Genomic DNA, 14,200 nt, shown 5'->3' on the forward strand with positions numbered 1-14,200 from the left:
AAGTAGGTAAGAGGGCCGCCAAAAGGATAGGTGAATTAAAGACTACAGATACGTGATGGATGGCATATTAAAGACTCTCTCCTCTAAATATAGGTAAAAGAGATGCATTTAATATAGCTATTTGTCTCTACTATTTTGATTAAATCACTTTGATTAAGAAAGTTAATCCAATCCTTACATGCCCTTTTTTAAACGTTTTTAGCCCTAAGGGGCCAACCGTTTTTCTTGTTTGGTGAGTTTCTGCTGGGCTGCATGGGGGAGTGGCAATTCGGTACAATCTTCTCTCCTAGAGGAGGAGGATGTGGTCTTTGTTGAGCCAGTGTAGATGCTAACCCGATCTTCTCCATGGCCAACATGCTTAGAGCGTTGTTTCTTTTTTGTGATGTGGACTTCTTTAGCTTGGCCTGCAACAACCATGTGATGACATTCAATGGGACAGTCAAAATCTTCCCATGTTGAATGCTCAACACGTTGAGGGATGGCATGACTTTGACTGTGGATTGAGAAACTGATTGCAAAGGGAAATCCTTGTAATAATGGTCAATTCCACAGCCATGACATTGTGGTTGCATTGGCATACGTTTCTTTTGAGGCCATTCAACCACTCTATGGGGTCCATGACAAAGGAAACACATAAGAGGTGGTTTCCCTAAACGGGTGCACCTATAGTGTGCACAAGTGGTTTAGGGTCCATGTGAGGCACTAGCAAAGGGAGAATGAGTGCTCTTCAAATATCGTTTCGCCTCCCGGCCAAACATGTGTGGCATGGTGACCACATGTGAATGTGAAATTGGGGCCGAGGTGCCACCAAATGGAATGGAGGCATTGGGGGCATGCAACCATGACTGAAAGGTGTCCATGGTGTGCGGGGAAGCTAAGAAAAGCTTAAACAATGCGTGTGTGGGCTCGAAATATGAGTTTTAGCTCACTTCTTTTACCTTGCAAAGTGAATGCACCCTTAAGGTTTAAAATGGTCTTTTGAGGCATTTTATGCCTGTAAAAATGACCCTAGTGAGGCGGGGAGGTAGACCAAAGGCACCTCTAAAGATTTAGAAATTTTTATAATTTTTATAATTTTCACAAATTTTTTTCGGGTTTTGTACGGCCGTATACTTACAAGTGTATGCTCGTGGCATTAGTATGGAATGGCCATGGCAAAAAAAAAGGATTTTTTTTTTGTACGGCCATACGCTTACAAGCATACACTCTGGCTTTAGTATAGAACGGCCGTGGTGGCATGTGTGGAACAACAGTGGTTGGTAAATTTTTTTTTTAGTATGGCCGTGCGCTTACAAGCATACACCCATGGCTTTAGTATGGAACAGACGTGGCAAAAAAAATTTTAAGTTTGTTTTTTTAGAAAAAAAGAATTTTTTTTATACAGTCATACGCTTACAAGCGTACTCCCATGGCTTTAGTATGAAACGGTTGTGGCAAGTGTGGAACGGCCATGGCAAAAAAAATAAATTGGGTACGACCATACGCTTACAACCGTACGCGTGTGGCTTTAGTATGGAGCGGCCAAGGCAAGTGTGGAACGGCCATGTCATTTTTTTTAAAATTTTTAATTTTTTTTTTGGGTACAGCTATACGCTTACAAGCATACGCCCGTGGCTTTAGTATGGAATGGCCGTGGCAAGTGTGGAATGGCCGTGTTGGAATTCGAATTTGAATTTGAAATGTGAATTTCAAATTGGAGGGAAGTGAGTGGGGGACAACTAAGATCCCCTCATTAATGCAAGTAGGTGGGACAACTAAGATCCCCTCATTAATGCAAGTAAGGTGGGAAAGAGCTAAAGTTAGATGCTACCTCTAAATTAGTGGATTTCTACTAATTTAGAGGCACTCTAACTTAACTAAAGATTAATCTCCTTAATCCCATTGTTAACCCTCTTCTTTGCCCTCTAATTACTCCTAATTGGTGAAGAGTTTAAGCATGGAAATTTGATAAGTAGATTAGCAATGTTTAAGCTAATCCAAAGATGTGATTATCTCAAATTAATCCCCTTAATTAGATCTCTAATTAACCCACTCTCAAAAGAGGAAAAATTAAACAAAAGAGATCAAATTAGCACTAATTCTTACTAATTAAGGCCTAATGGGAGTGGACTAAACATAGATTTGGTTCAAGGCAAGAGTTTAGAACACTAATGCCACTCCAATTAGTCTAATTACTAGCAATTAGGCTCAATGTTTTGGTTTTTTGCTCTCTTTAAGTCTACTAATCACACTAACTAGTAGATTGCGATAATTAGTGAACATTAAGAGATGTTTATGATTTTTTTAAGGTTTTTTGTTTGATTAGTGTTCTATCTAGTAATGCTAACCTACCTATACAAAGGGATTAAGCAAAAAAAAAAGATTAAGCTAAAAATTAAGAAAAATGATTTAGGTTTAAGCAAAAATCCTCTTGATTATTAGGCTCTCTAATTACCCCAATCTCAAGTTTTTTTTCACTCAAAAAAATAGTAATCCTACTCTAAACACAAAGATATACATGAATCTCAACAAAAAAATAAAAAAATAACCAAGAAAAACATCAAAAAATAAAAAAACCACATGCCAAAAAGCTTACTTGGTTCCGGGCTATGGAGCCTCCATCGGATTCGAATCAAAGATGGCATAGACAAGTAGTGGATTGGTGCCCCCTGTTGAAATATACAAGTGAATATGGTGTGTGTGGGAACAAGCTCTTGGATAGAGGCTGTAAAAGAGGAGATGTAATTGTGAAAGAACCTGTGAAAAGGTGAGAAGAATCTACTAGGAGAGAATAAAGGGTAGCATGAGAGAATTTAGGAGTGTGGAGTTATTCTGGGAGATATTCAGGGAAAAGAAAAGAGGTGGAGAGAATCAGGCAAGAGGTGGAGATATTCGTGGAGTGATATTCTGGGAGATATTCAGGGAAAAGAGAAGAGGTGGAGAGAATCAGGCAAGAGGTGGAGATATTCGTGGAGTGAATCATGGTGAAATCAATGGGATTAGATGCTTGATGTAAACTCTATAAATTGAGGCATAGCCCTAATGAGAATTTGCTGGTTTTTGAGTGTCCATGCCTACATTAATCTATTTGCTAATTACCCACTAATTACATCTTAATCATTTGCTAATCACTTTGTTAATGATGTTGATTCTAGTGTTTGATCCACCATAGCTCATCATTATGCTCAAATTTCAACATGGTATCAGAGCCATGCCTAGAATCAATTAGGTTTATGAGCCCATTAGTTAATTAATGAGGATTAGTAGATAATTAGCAAAAAATCAAATTTTTAGTGAGTTTTTCACTTCCCCCTTCACCCCCAGTCAGTGGAGGACTCTATTCTCCTTGCACACATAACATTAGGCTAAGCCCTTTTAGGTACTTATAGTAGACTCATAGGGCTACACACCTTGAATCTTGTGGGCCAATTCAGTGCAGAACTGCAGATTTTTGCAGATTGAAGGGCGCCGTTTTTCTTAGCTATTTTTGACATTGCTACTTCATCAAATCACATTGCTTCAATTCCTCTTAGCCCAAGGGGTAATCAAGCATGCTCTACAAGATGGTGAAGACAGAATTGAGTTTCATCAAGTCTACAGTGAGATCCAAGCTCTTCATCAAATCTGCACAGGTGACTTTGGTAAAACAGAGATTAAGCTTTCAATATTTGGTCAAATCTTATGTTTCTTGGCTTAATCCTCTACTAGACTCATTGCTATTGATGCCTTTGAAAGCATTTGAGATCATTTGAAGTGGAAGGCACTAGATCTGGACCCCCCACATACTCTGTTTTTTGCACACAAAACAGAGCATTAATTTGCTAATCAGTGATTAATCAGTGCTAATCATTGTACTTTGGTGTAATTGAGGGTTCAAATTAACCATTAGGTATCTGATACAGATCCCTATAACTTCAGATTGCAAATCGGAGTTGGTTTGATACTCCAACCATCCTGTACAAATTGGTTACCCTTGATTTAATGTAATTTCTGGTAAAATTGTACTGATAAATTTGTGAAAATCCTCATTTTGCATTTAACCCTTGGTTAATGCCTGTAAATCTCACTCAAATTCAAGATTATTCACAGCCAGAGTTGCATTTAGAATGTGCATGAGAATGAATGCTATACGCATTATGTATTGGGCACATTGCATCAGTGTAAAAATGGGAACAGACACTACCCTTGTCCAGAATAAGGCAAGAGGTGAGACCTCCCGCATAAATTTGGGTTTGCATTGCATAATGATACAAAATAAACATAAAAAGCCCAAAGGAACTGTCAGCAAAACATTGAAACATGTTGCTTACATGGAGCAAAAAGACCTGACGGACGAGCTCATTGCCCCAGCCATGAAAGAAGAAGAATATCTCTTTCCAAGAAGAATATCTCTTTCCAAGAAGAGGATCCACACCGAGAAGAAGATCTGAAGGAAGACATGGACACGAGAAGAGAAGCTGCCCCCAAGAAGACTGAAAGAAGAGACGGACGCGTGGAGAGAAGCTGCCACGACAAGAAGACTGAAGAAAAGAGAAGATGTGAGGCTCCAAAGAGTGAGGAGCCATGTGAAAATCTCTGAGAGAGAGAGAGAGAGACCCCACAACCCAATGTAACCTACCCCAACAAAGTAAAACCACCTCTGAGCCACCGATGATGTAGGCCACGTGGTAGATGTATGTGTGAGCACTTTAGTCAAGGTCGCGGGCAACTATAGTAAGCCTTGGACACATAGAGAGAGAGAGTGTCAAGGACTATGGGTTTAGGGACTTGAGGCACTAGTCACGGACTGTCAAGTAAGAAAGAAACTTGATACAGGGTCCAGGTGTGCTAAGATAATTTGAGGGGAGGAGTAGACACTGGTCGTGGACTATCAAGTAAGGGGAGGCAAACTTCGTATAGGGTCTAGGTGTACTAGGAGTATTCACTTGAGGGGAGGTGTTGAAATATACAAGTGAATAGGGTGTGTGTGGGAACAAGCTCTTGGATAGAGGCTGTAAAAGAGGAGATGTAATTGTGAAAGAACCTGTGAAAAGGTGAGAAGAATCTACTAGGAGAGAATAAAGGGTAGCATGAGAGAATTTAGGAGTGTGGAGTTATTCTGGGAGATATTCAGGGAAAAGAGAAGAGGTGGAGAGAATCAGGCAAGAGGTGGAGATATTCATGGAGTGAATCATGGTGAAATCAATGGGATTAGATGCTTGATGTAAACTCTATAAATTGAGGCATAGCCCTAATGAGAATTTGCTGGTTTTTGAGTATCCATGCCTACATTAATCTATTTGCTAATTACTCATTAATTACATCTTAATCATTTGCTAATCACTTTGTTAATGATGTTGATTCTAGTGTTTGATCCACCATAGCTCATCATTATGCTCAAATTTCAACACCCCCCATAATGGCACCAAAGATGTTAAGGAAACCCTACCCTAACGTGTCATGGGAAGTTGCCTATCTGTCAAACTTGAGCTAGGCTCAAGAGCTCCACCATAGCTGCTCATTTTTACTGTTGTCCTCTCATACTCCTTGTCACACCGAGGCAGTTGCTCTAATATAATGGGTGATGCAAGCTCTCTCGCGAAGATCATGTGGGATCTCCACAGAAGAGGATCACGCTGGTAGCCTAATCACTCAAGTAAGAGGGAGGGAGAAGAAGCAAGAGAGAACAAGTGATTATCACTAATCACTCCCAAATCCTAACCCTAAGCACAACACACATGCTAGATTAGATTTGCAAGAGAGAGGAAGAGAGAAAAAATTGTACTTCTATTGCACAAATGGGAGAGTGAGTTACGAACAAGAGAAATTGGCTTTTATAGTTCCAAGCCTTTTCCCCCCACTAGGCCGCTTGGGAGTAGGTGACTCAGGGCACCCAAAACATAGTTACAAGGCTTTTCTCTATGGTTTGGCCAACTGACGAAGATCCTCTTGTTTGTCCTTTGAAGCTCAATACTTGGGAGCATCTTTAGGACATTTTGCTCATCAAATGATGCCGACGCCCATTACATAAGTGTGTGGACAATGGACATAGTTGTCTAGTAATATGTTAACCAATATGTGGTTAACACATGATAGTCCATAAAGATTCAAAGATAGTAGATGAAGACTTACTTGATGTGATGAAGCTACTGCAGATGAGCCTAAAGATGGTTGTTGGGAGTGTTGGATGTATTGTTTGATGAGGAGTGCTTCAAAGAGTCCATAAATTCAACTACTCAAGTCTTAAGGTTTGCTATGTGGTGCACAATCTTCCCAATCTATAAGGAGAATTAAGTTGTGTGGTTTTAAAGAATTAATTATGTGGTTTTTGGTTCAATTATGTGTTGCGTGGATGGAGTTATTTTGAGGAAAAAGCTGCAAGTGAAGAGTTAATTCTGGTTTAGTTTATGTTGGCCAGTCAACCTGGAGGGATAGGGATTGATTATGTGTCAACCAGATATTAGAATAGTCAACAGGTTGTGTAGGGATCTAATTCTAATCTATTTGAGTTGATAGAAAGTGGATATGAGGCACAGACGATTTTGGATCTACTGCCTAAGGACAACTCTGAGAAGGTTTATTCTCTTACAGAGTTTCTGTGTCAATAAACTGACACTAGTGGTGAGTTGATTATTTTTGAGGATTGGTTCTGGTTTTGTCTAAGTGTTTTGAGGCTCCTGTGGTGTTAGCTGACTCAAAGGAGAGAGTTTCTATGTCATCTAGGCTAAACAGTCCGCGATGGTCGGAGGCGGCTTGCTATAGTCCACAGAGAGCTTTAGAGATAATATCTTGCTAAGTTGAGAGACATGTGAAGGTTTGTAGCTATTAGAGGACATTTTTGGGAAGTATCAAAACTACTGTAGACTTCGGAGGTAGATAGCTCTACTGGCAGATTTTGGAAGCAGAACTCTACATGTGGAAGATTAAGAGACGGTTGGAGGGGGGTCAACAGGACCATCAGGAAGGTTGAGGGAGTGTAGCCACAAGGTCCATGGACACCGAAGGATTTTAGAGGAAGTTGGAGGATCAATTCTGGATTGGGAAAGCCATTAGAATTCAGAGACAAGTAACAGTGAGAATCTGGCTTGTATATGTGGCAGTTTGATTGAGTTAACAGCCAGTGGTCAGCTGACGTCAACTACTTGGTTTCAAGACTAGGATTTGCAGCTATTTAACGGTGGAGGAAACTTTGGGATCCTTGAGAGGATACAAAGAGAGGACTTCGAAGGCAATTCTATGTGTTGGAGATGAGTTTAGTTAGCTGGATGTCAGTTATGGTCAGGAGAGGCTGTTAGGTGGTAGATTAGAGTCATTGGAAGTAAGAGGTGACCTTAGGGGAAAACCTGAGTCAGTTGCTGTTAGATTGATTAGGGAGGTTGGGAGGGTATTGAAGTATCCCATTAGGGTAGATGAGGACCAAGGAATAGTGGTTGGGTGTTCTGGCACCCTCTATTGTTGTTTTTGCTGGGCTATGGTGCTTATGATAGACTCCTGTCTCACGGTGGTGTGCTTCAAATGGAGCTATAGTGGCGGTATCTCCTGAAGCCATCAATGTAAAATGATGCACCCCACCAAACAGCCACCATGGAACTTTTGCTTACTCAACGTATTAGGATGATGCGACTTTTGTCTTTGTGGCTGCATTATAGTAACGTTATGTGCCACGCCAACTTACATGTGTTGTCTGTCATGGCATTTTTTGCCAAAACAACGAGTCCATATTTTTTGCTTGCACGTGTCATCTGTCGTTACTTTCTACCAGGTGCATAACGAGGCATAAGTGGCCTACTTACACAAGCAATTATAGTTTGAGTATATGAATGATCAATGAGGATCAAAGACCTTAGAAAGTAGCTTACATATATTGATGAGGCCTATCTGGACAATTCTTCATTGTTGTCGATTGTAAGGGCAAGTGTATGGAACTTTGGTGAGCTCAACTCTTGCAAATTTTTCCTGTGCTTTGAACTTTGGCCCGTTATGAGGGTAGACGTGTTGTATGTGTGGAGCTTGATGAGGCTATTCTAAATGCTATTCTATATACATTTTCTTCTTAAATATCACAAACAAATTAATTTGTATATCTTATGTTCCTTTTGATCTCAATATGTATTTGAAAAATATAAGATGGATGACATGTACGATAGCATTGAGATATGTTCATTACTATTTGAAAGAGAGAGAGAGAGAGAGAGAGAGAGAGAGAGAGAGAGAGAGAGAGAGAGAGAGAGAGAGAGAGAGAGAGAGAGAGAGAGATTGCAGGGGAGAATGAGAAGGGGGGGAATAGACTTGAAGGGACTGAGGGAGGGAGGGCATGAATAGAGAGAGGGAGAGGGATAGACAACAAAGGGAGAGAGAGAGAGAGAGAGAGAGAGAGAGAGAGAGCGTATGGTGGCAACGACGAAGAGAGAGGGATAAGGATAGATAGAGGTGGAGAGAGCATGCATGAGAGTGCATGTACAAGGAGGTAGAAAGAGAGTGTGTAAAGAGAGAGTGATAGGGAAGATAGAGACATGAGAGTAGGCGAGAGAGGCATTGTAGAGAGAAGAGACATGAGAGTAGGACAACAAAGAAATGAGCATAAGACAGGTGGAGAAAGAGAGAGGGAGAAGGATAGACAGAGGTGGAGAGAGCATGCATGAGGGTGTGGATTGAAAGAGCTAGAGAGAGAGAGAGAGAGAGAGAGAGAGAGAGAGAGAGAGAGAGAGAGAGAGAGAGAGAGAGAGATTTTAGAGGGGAGAGAGAGAGAGAGAGAGAGAGAGAGAGAGAGAGAGAGAGAGAGAGAGAGAGAGAGGGGGGGGGGAGGGAGGGGGGAGAGAGAGAGACAGTTTAGAGGGAGAGGGAAAGAGAGTGTAGACGGAGAGAGAGTGTTGAGGGAGAGGGTGAGGGAGAGATAGGGATAGAGATAGAGAGGGAGAGGGAGAGGGAGAGGCAGTGGGTGTTGTAAATGGGGAGAAGGGGGAAGGATGTGGTGAAGAAGCAAGAAATGAGCAGCATAAGACAAGTGGAGAGAGAGAGAGAGAGAGAGAGAGAGAGAGAGAGAGAGAGAGAGAGAGAGAGAGAGGGATATAGACAGACATGGAAAGAGAGAGAGAGGGAGATCGAGTTGGTTGCAGTTGGGGGAGGGGGGAGGAGCTGGGATGGGTTGGGTTGGGTTGGGTTGAGCTGAGATGGGAGTAGGGGGGAGGATGTGGGCTAGGCTAAGGTGGGTGTAGGGAGGAGGGGAGAGGAGGTGGGCTGGTGGGCTGAGGTGGGAGGAGGGGTGAAGAGAGAGAAGACAAGGGTATAGAGAGAGATTGGTTGTGAAAAAAAAACCCGCTCTAAAGCCTGCTCGGACAAAGCTGCTTTGTGCTCACACTCCACTAAGGTTAGCAATATGAAGCTCGAAGTTTATTGGATGCACACATTCTTTGCTTTGCAATCTATGTCACAACCTTGTCACAACCAACTAACACAACATGTGTCTAGAACTTTAACTGTGACTCATAAAGACTCGAAGCTCATTGGGATGCACCCATGCTTTGCTTTGCACTCTATGTCACAACCCACTAACACAACATGTGTTTAGAACTTTACATGTGACTCATAAAGACTCTACATCACTTTTCGTCTTTTTTACAGTTATCCTTTAACAAATTAACGTTTGTCCAAATGAACCATACAATGATACACATTTGGGACAACCTTTGCCTCTTCTTAAAGTGTAATCCATGGAGAGAACAACATGTCTCCTCTTAAATTGCAAATGTCAACAAGAACTCAACATACATACTTGCCACTCACCAAGTGCACACCCAAATTCTAATAATGAGAGGCCAAAGTAGATAAAGAAACCAAATCCAAACACAACTAAAATTGTTTTTCTTGAAAGTTTTCCCATGCCAAGTTAGATAGCCATGTTTCAAGAAGGAAATACATGGAGACTCCCAAAAAGAGCATGACAAAAGAGACTCCCACCATATGGAGTACTCATCATGATCTATATACATCTAGCCTCTTGCAAGCACCTTAGACCAAAGCCCATAAACCAAACCACAACCATTCAAAATATAGTGATCATAAGGAACCCAAAGAGAAATTCCTTGGCTACACTCAAGACTTCTTTCTTTAAAAGACAAGGTTTTGAAACATCTTTGTAATCCCCATTATATTGACAAAGAGTGAGCTTAGAGCCTTCTACATGGGGCATATGCAAAAACTCAATCAGTTCCACATGATACACCCTCACCTCACATTTTCACTTTATTTTATGTTTTGTTATAATAGCTATAGGGGATGTTGTAGGCATCCTTGGTCTTTAGATCTCAAGTTTCTTTTCTTTGTGTGATAGTAGTGCTACATCATCTGCATAGTGCTATTAGACTAAAGCCTTTTCCACCTTAAACTATATCAAAGAAATTTTAGGCATCGTTTTTTTGTGTGATAGTAGTGCTACATGCTACTAGGGTAGAGCCTTTGTCTGATAGTAGTGCTACATGCTACTCGAGTAGAACCTTTGCCACCTAAAACTATGTCAAAGGACTTTTAGACATCATTGATGTTAATTGTCCTCTATGTTTTGCCTCCTTAATTATTATGGCTCAGTGAAGATGTTGCCATAGTGGACCAAAGTATACCTATAGTGGACCAACCATAGTGAACTATATATGTTTTAGACATCATTAATGTTAATTGTCCTCTATGTTTTGCCTCCTTAATTATTTGGTTCAATGAAGATGTTGCCATAGTGGACCAAAGTATACCTATAGTGGACCAACCATAGTGAACTATATATAGTTTGAGCCATGAATGCCATGGACCACCCAACCATAGTGGACCAAAGTATACTTTGGTCCACTATGGTTGGGTGGTCCATGGCATTCATGGCTCAACAAAGTATACTTTGGTCCACTATGGTTGGGTGGTCCATGGCATTCATGGCTCAACAAAGTATACTTTGGTCCACTATGGTTGGGTGGTTCATGGCATTCATGGCTCTCAAACTATATATAGTTCACTATGGTTGGTCCACTATAGTAGAAAAAAGTATACTTGGTCCACTATGGTTGGTCCACCATAGTAGACCAAAGCATACTTGGTCTACTATGGTGGACCAAAGCATACTTGGTCTACTATGGTGGACCATGGCACATGTCATCCATGGATCAAAATAAATCATGCTTGTCCCATACCAGCCATGACTCAAACTCCTTGGCATTCTGCTCACTCACTCAAGTATGCCACTATGAATCCAAAAACCTTAGCCATAGTCTGGTAAAATTTTATGGTTTCTATGGTCTAGTAGATGGGTATGATGTTTCTCTCTTCGACCAAGTTTAGGGAAGGCCCCAACATATAGACTCGTTCAAAATTTACAATGCTCGGGTCTTACAACCGTGAGTGAAAAACTCCAACTGTAGGCCTTTTGTGATCGTTTACCTTACCATTATTGAGTCAATAGATTGCATTAGTAGATTGACTTGGTTATGAGGAGACTCGGGGTATATCTCTAACATTACTAGTGTGTTGATTGTTTTATGTGTAGGATTAATCACCTTATGGATGGGTCCAAGCCAAAAGTCTGCAGAGTTATTGTTGTAGAGAATTTCAAGTAGCTCTTGCCCATTTTTTTTGCAAACAATAACTCATGTTTGTTTGGCATGGATGTGGATGTGGATGGATGTGGATGTGGATGGTGATAAATGAGGAAAACTAGACTAAATTTTATGTTTATTTATTTATTTTGGGGGGTAGGGGGCTACAGGGTACTCGATTTGATGTTGTAAGATGCGTTGTCCTCATGGTGATTGAAGGTGGCAACCTAGGGAGGTATGGATGGGGGAAGTTTTGAGGATGAAAGCTGGTGGGGTATCTAGGGGATCAAAGTAGGGAATCGATGATGAGGTTTTTAAAATCACTCCCATCATGTCAATGTGGATGGAGCATGAGGATGTAGGCCATCATTGCATATATGAGAGAGAGAGAGAGAGAGAGAGAGAGAGAGAGAGAGAGGGTCTAATGAGATAAATTGTCTACAACAGTGTAAAAAGGTAGACTTATATGCATGTAGGGCTTCATGAGGACATCGAATGCAGGATTGAAAGTGATTTATTTCATTGAATATATTGCACTTTTTTATGCTTTTAAATGTAAATTTTTATGGCCTTACAAAATGGGGGGAATGGTGGCCGTCGAAATTTGGACTTTTCTAACATTACAAAAATTTAAAAGAAGATATGTAATACACACGTCTTTTTAGCTTTTTGCTTTCGTCGGCAAATTTGGAGGGATCTATAAGTAGAGGGTTTGGTTCTTGCAAAACGGCTATGGCGACGACCTTGCTGCAGCCGCTGCTGCTACTGCTGCTGCTGGTGGCACTAGAAGCTCTGCCGTTGGTGGCGGCGTCGATAGCTTACGCCTCAAAACCTCCGCACAACATCGCCGTGAAGGAGCGCGGCCTCTTCCCCGAGAGCTTCGATTGGGACCGGCAACGGGGCCACTTCGTGGTGGGCTCCCTCTCCACGGGCGCCCTCGTTAGCGTCTCCGATGCAGGGGTCACTCAACGTCTCATCCTGGACAAGGACTATGCCGGACAGGCCAGCGTTCTGGGCATCAAAATCGACTCTCCCAGAAACAGGGTCCTTGCAGTCGTCCATAGCCTCAACCTCTCTACACCGCCCTTTGATGCTTTAGCAGCCTACGATCTGTCCACCAAACAGAGGCTCTTCTTGGCTAAGCTTCACGATGATGATGCATCATCATCATCATCATCATCATCATCATCATCATCATCATCGCCGCTGCCACCACCAGCAGCACCACCATCCCAAAGGCCCATGGCCCATGACTTGTGTATCGACCACCGCGGCAACGCCTACATCACCAACTCTGCACAGAATTACATATGGAAAGTTGACCCTCACGGTAAGCCCTCTGTCTTTGCCACAAGCCCTCTCTTTCTGTCACAGCCCATTGTTGCTGTTGAAGATGGGCTTGCTGCAAAGCTGGGCTTGAGTGGCATTGCCTATGCCGGAGGTGGCTCCCTTCTTGTGGCCCAGAGCAACACTGGCATGCTCTTTAAGGCCAGTCTGCATGATGCAAGTGTTAGGGTTGTGCAATTGGGCCGCCTTCTTCCCGGCGTCGATGGAATTGCTCTCAGGAATGATGGTGCTCTGATGGCTGTTTCTTCACACACAGCATGGCTTCTGAGAAGCAAAGAATCATGGCTCTCGGCCCTTGTTGTCGATACATTGCCCCTGGATCCCTCTTCCAAGGCCACAGCCATCACCTTCAGAGAGGGTCAACAACCATATGTCCTGCACAGCTACATCCATGAAGTACTCCTTCCAGGAGAGCATGATAGAGAAACGTTCTCCATACAAGAAGCTGAGTTCTCCAAAGACAAAGATGATCCCATGTGGTTAGTTGTGGGGATTATCCTCTTTCTACTCGTCGTTTTCGCTTGGAGGTTCCAGATGAACCTTTTCTTCAAACAATATACTAAGAAAAGGGTTTGAATTCAAAGCAATGTCTAGCAGTAGATGATTGAAGTTGATAAAATCGCAAGTCATACTCCAGAAGTTTGAATGTGCGAGTATTTTTCAACCCACAGCAATGGAGTACACCACAAGGTTGTAAATTCACAAAGAAATCAATATGTTATTTTGCACAATTCAGTAAAGGGCTGCTTCTATGTTTTGTTTTTACATTAATCATTCAGACTTTTAAAGCTCACTCTGTTTTCTCATAAAGTTTACTATTTTAGAATGGGAGGGAGAAGAAAGAGCCACATTGAGGGTTTCTAACATCGGTCTTTGGCCAAGAAGCAACTTGTTTGATCTTGCATTGGCTTTATAAGAAGTGAATATGATTCATTGTTTGATCGAGAAGCAAGTTGTTTGATCTTGCATAGCATTAGAGTTCCATGTAGATGTTCCCAGTGGCTTCAAAGGAGTGGATATGATCCATCCAAGGAGGAAGGGGGAGCAATGTTACGCCCTATGCTTGGCCATGGAATCTTACCACTCTGTTTACTTCGAGCCAAGCCTAGCTTGGACATTCAAAACCAAGCTTGAGCTTCTCATTTGTAGAAGTTAAAGTTGCTTCCTTTACTTCAAGCACTGATATGCTTGATCTAAGGATTTTTTGGAGATGTAGAAATTATAAGCTACATTAAAGTCAAATCGTTTCACTTTAATTCCTTTATGTATAACTACGTATGTTTCAGGCCAGGGAAAAAATACCATACTTTCATATGCGTATG

At 41.7% G+C, this 14,200-nt stretch overlaps 1 protein-coding gene across 1 annotated transcript; it reads left to right on the top strand.

Annotated features, from left to right (window-relative positions):
* The first annotated feature begins 12,223 nt into the window (after positions 1-12,223).
* LOC147608619 (uncharacterized) lies at positions 12,224-13,618 on the top strand. Its single transcript, XM_086789122.1, has one exon. It carries the CDS (start codon positions 12,264-12,266, stop codon positions 13,452-13,454), a length of 1,191 nt encoding a protein of 396 aa, XP_086645248.1. The 5' UTR covers positions 12,224-12,263; the 3' UTR covers positions 13,455-13,618.
* Positions 13,619-14,200: the final 582 nt, after the last annotated feature.

The sequence above is a fragment of the Cibotium barometz genome, chromosome 53 (genome assembly GCF_041138505.1).
Source record: "Cibotium barometz isolate CiBa-2024 chromosome 53, ASM4113850v1, whole genome shotgun sequence".
NCBI lineage: Eukaryota > Viridiplantae > Streptophyta > Polypodiopsida > Cyatheales > Cibotiaceae > Cibotium > Cibotium barometz.

Excerpts from the sequence above, each read along its gene's own strand:
- LOC147608619 (XM_086789122.1), top strand. The coding sequence starts at position 12,264 with ATGGCGACGACCTTGCTGCAGCCGCTGCTGCTACTGCTGCTGCTGGTG.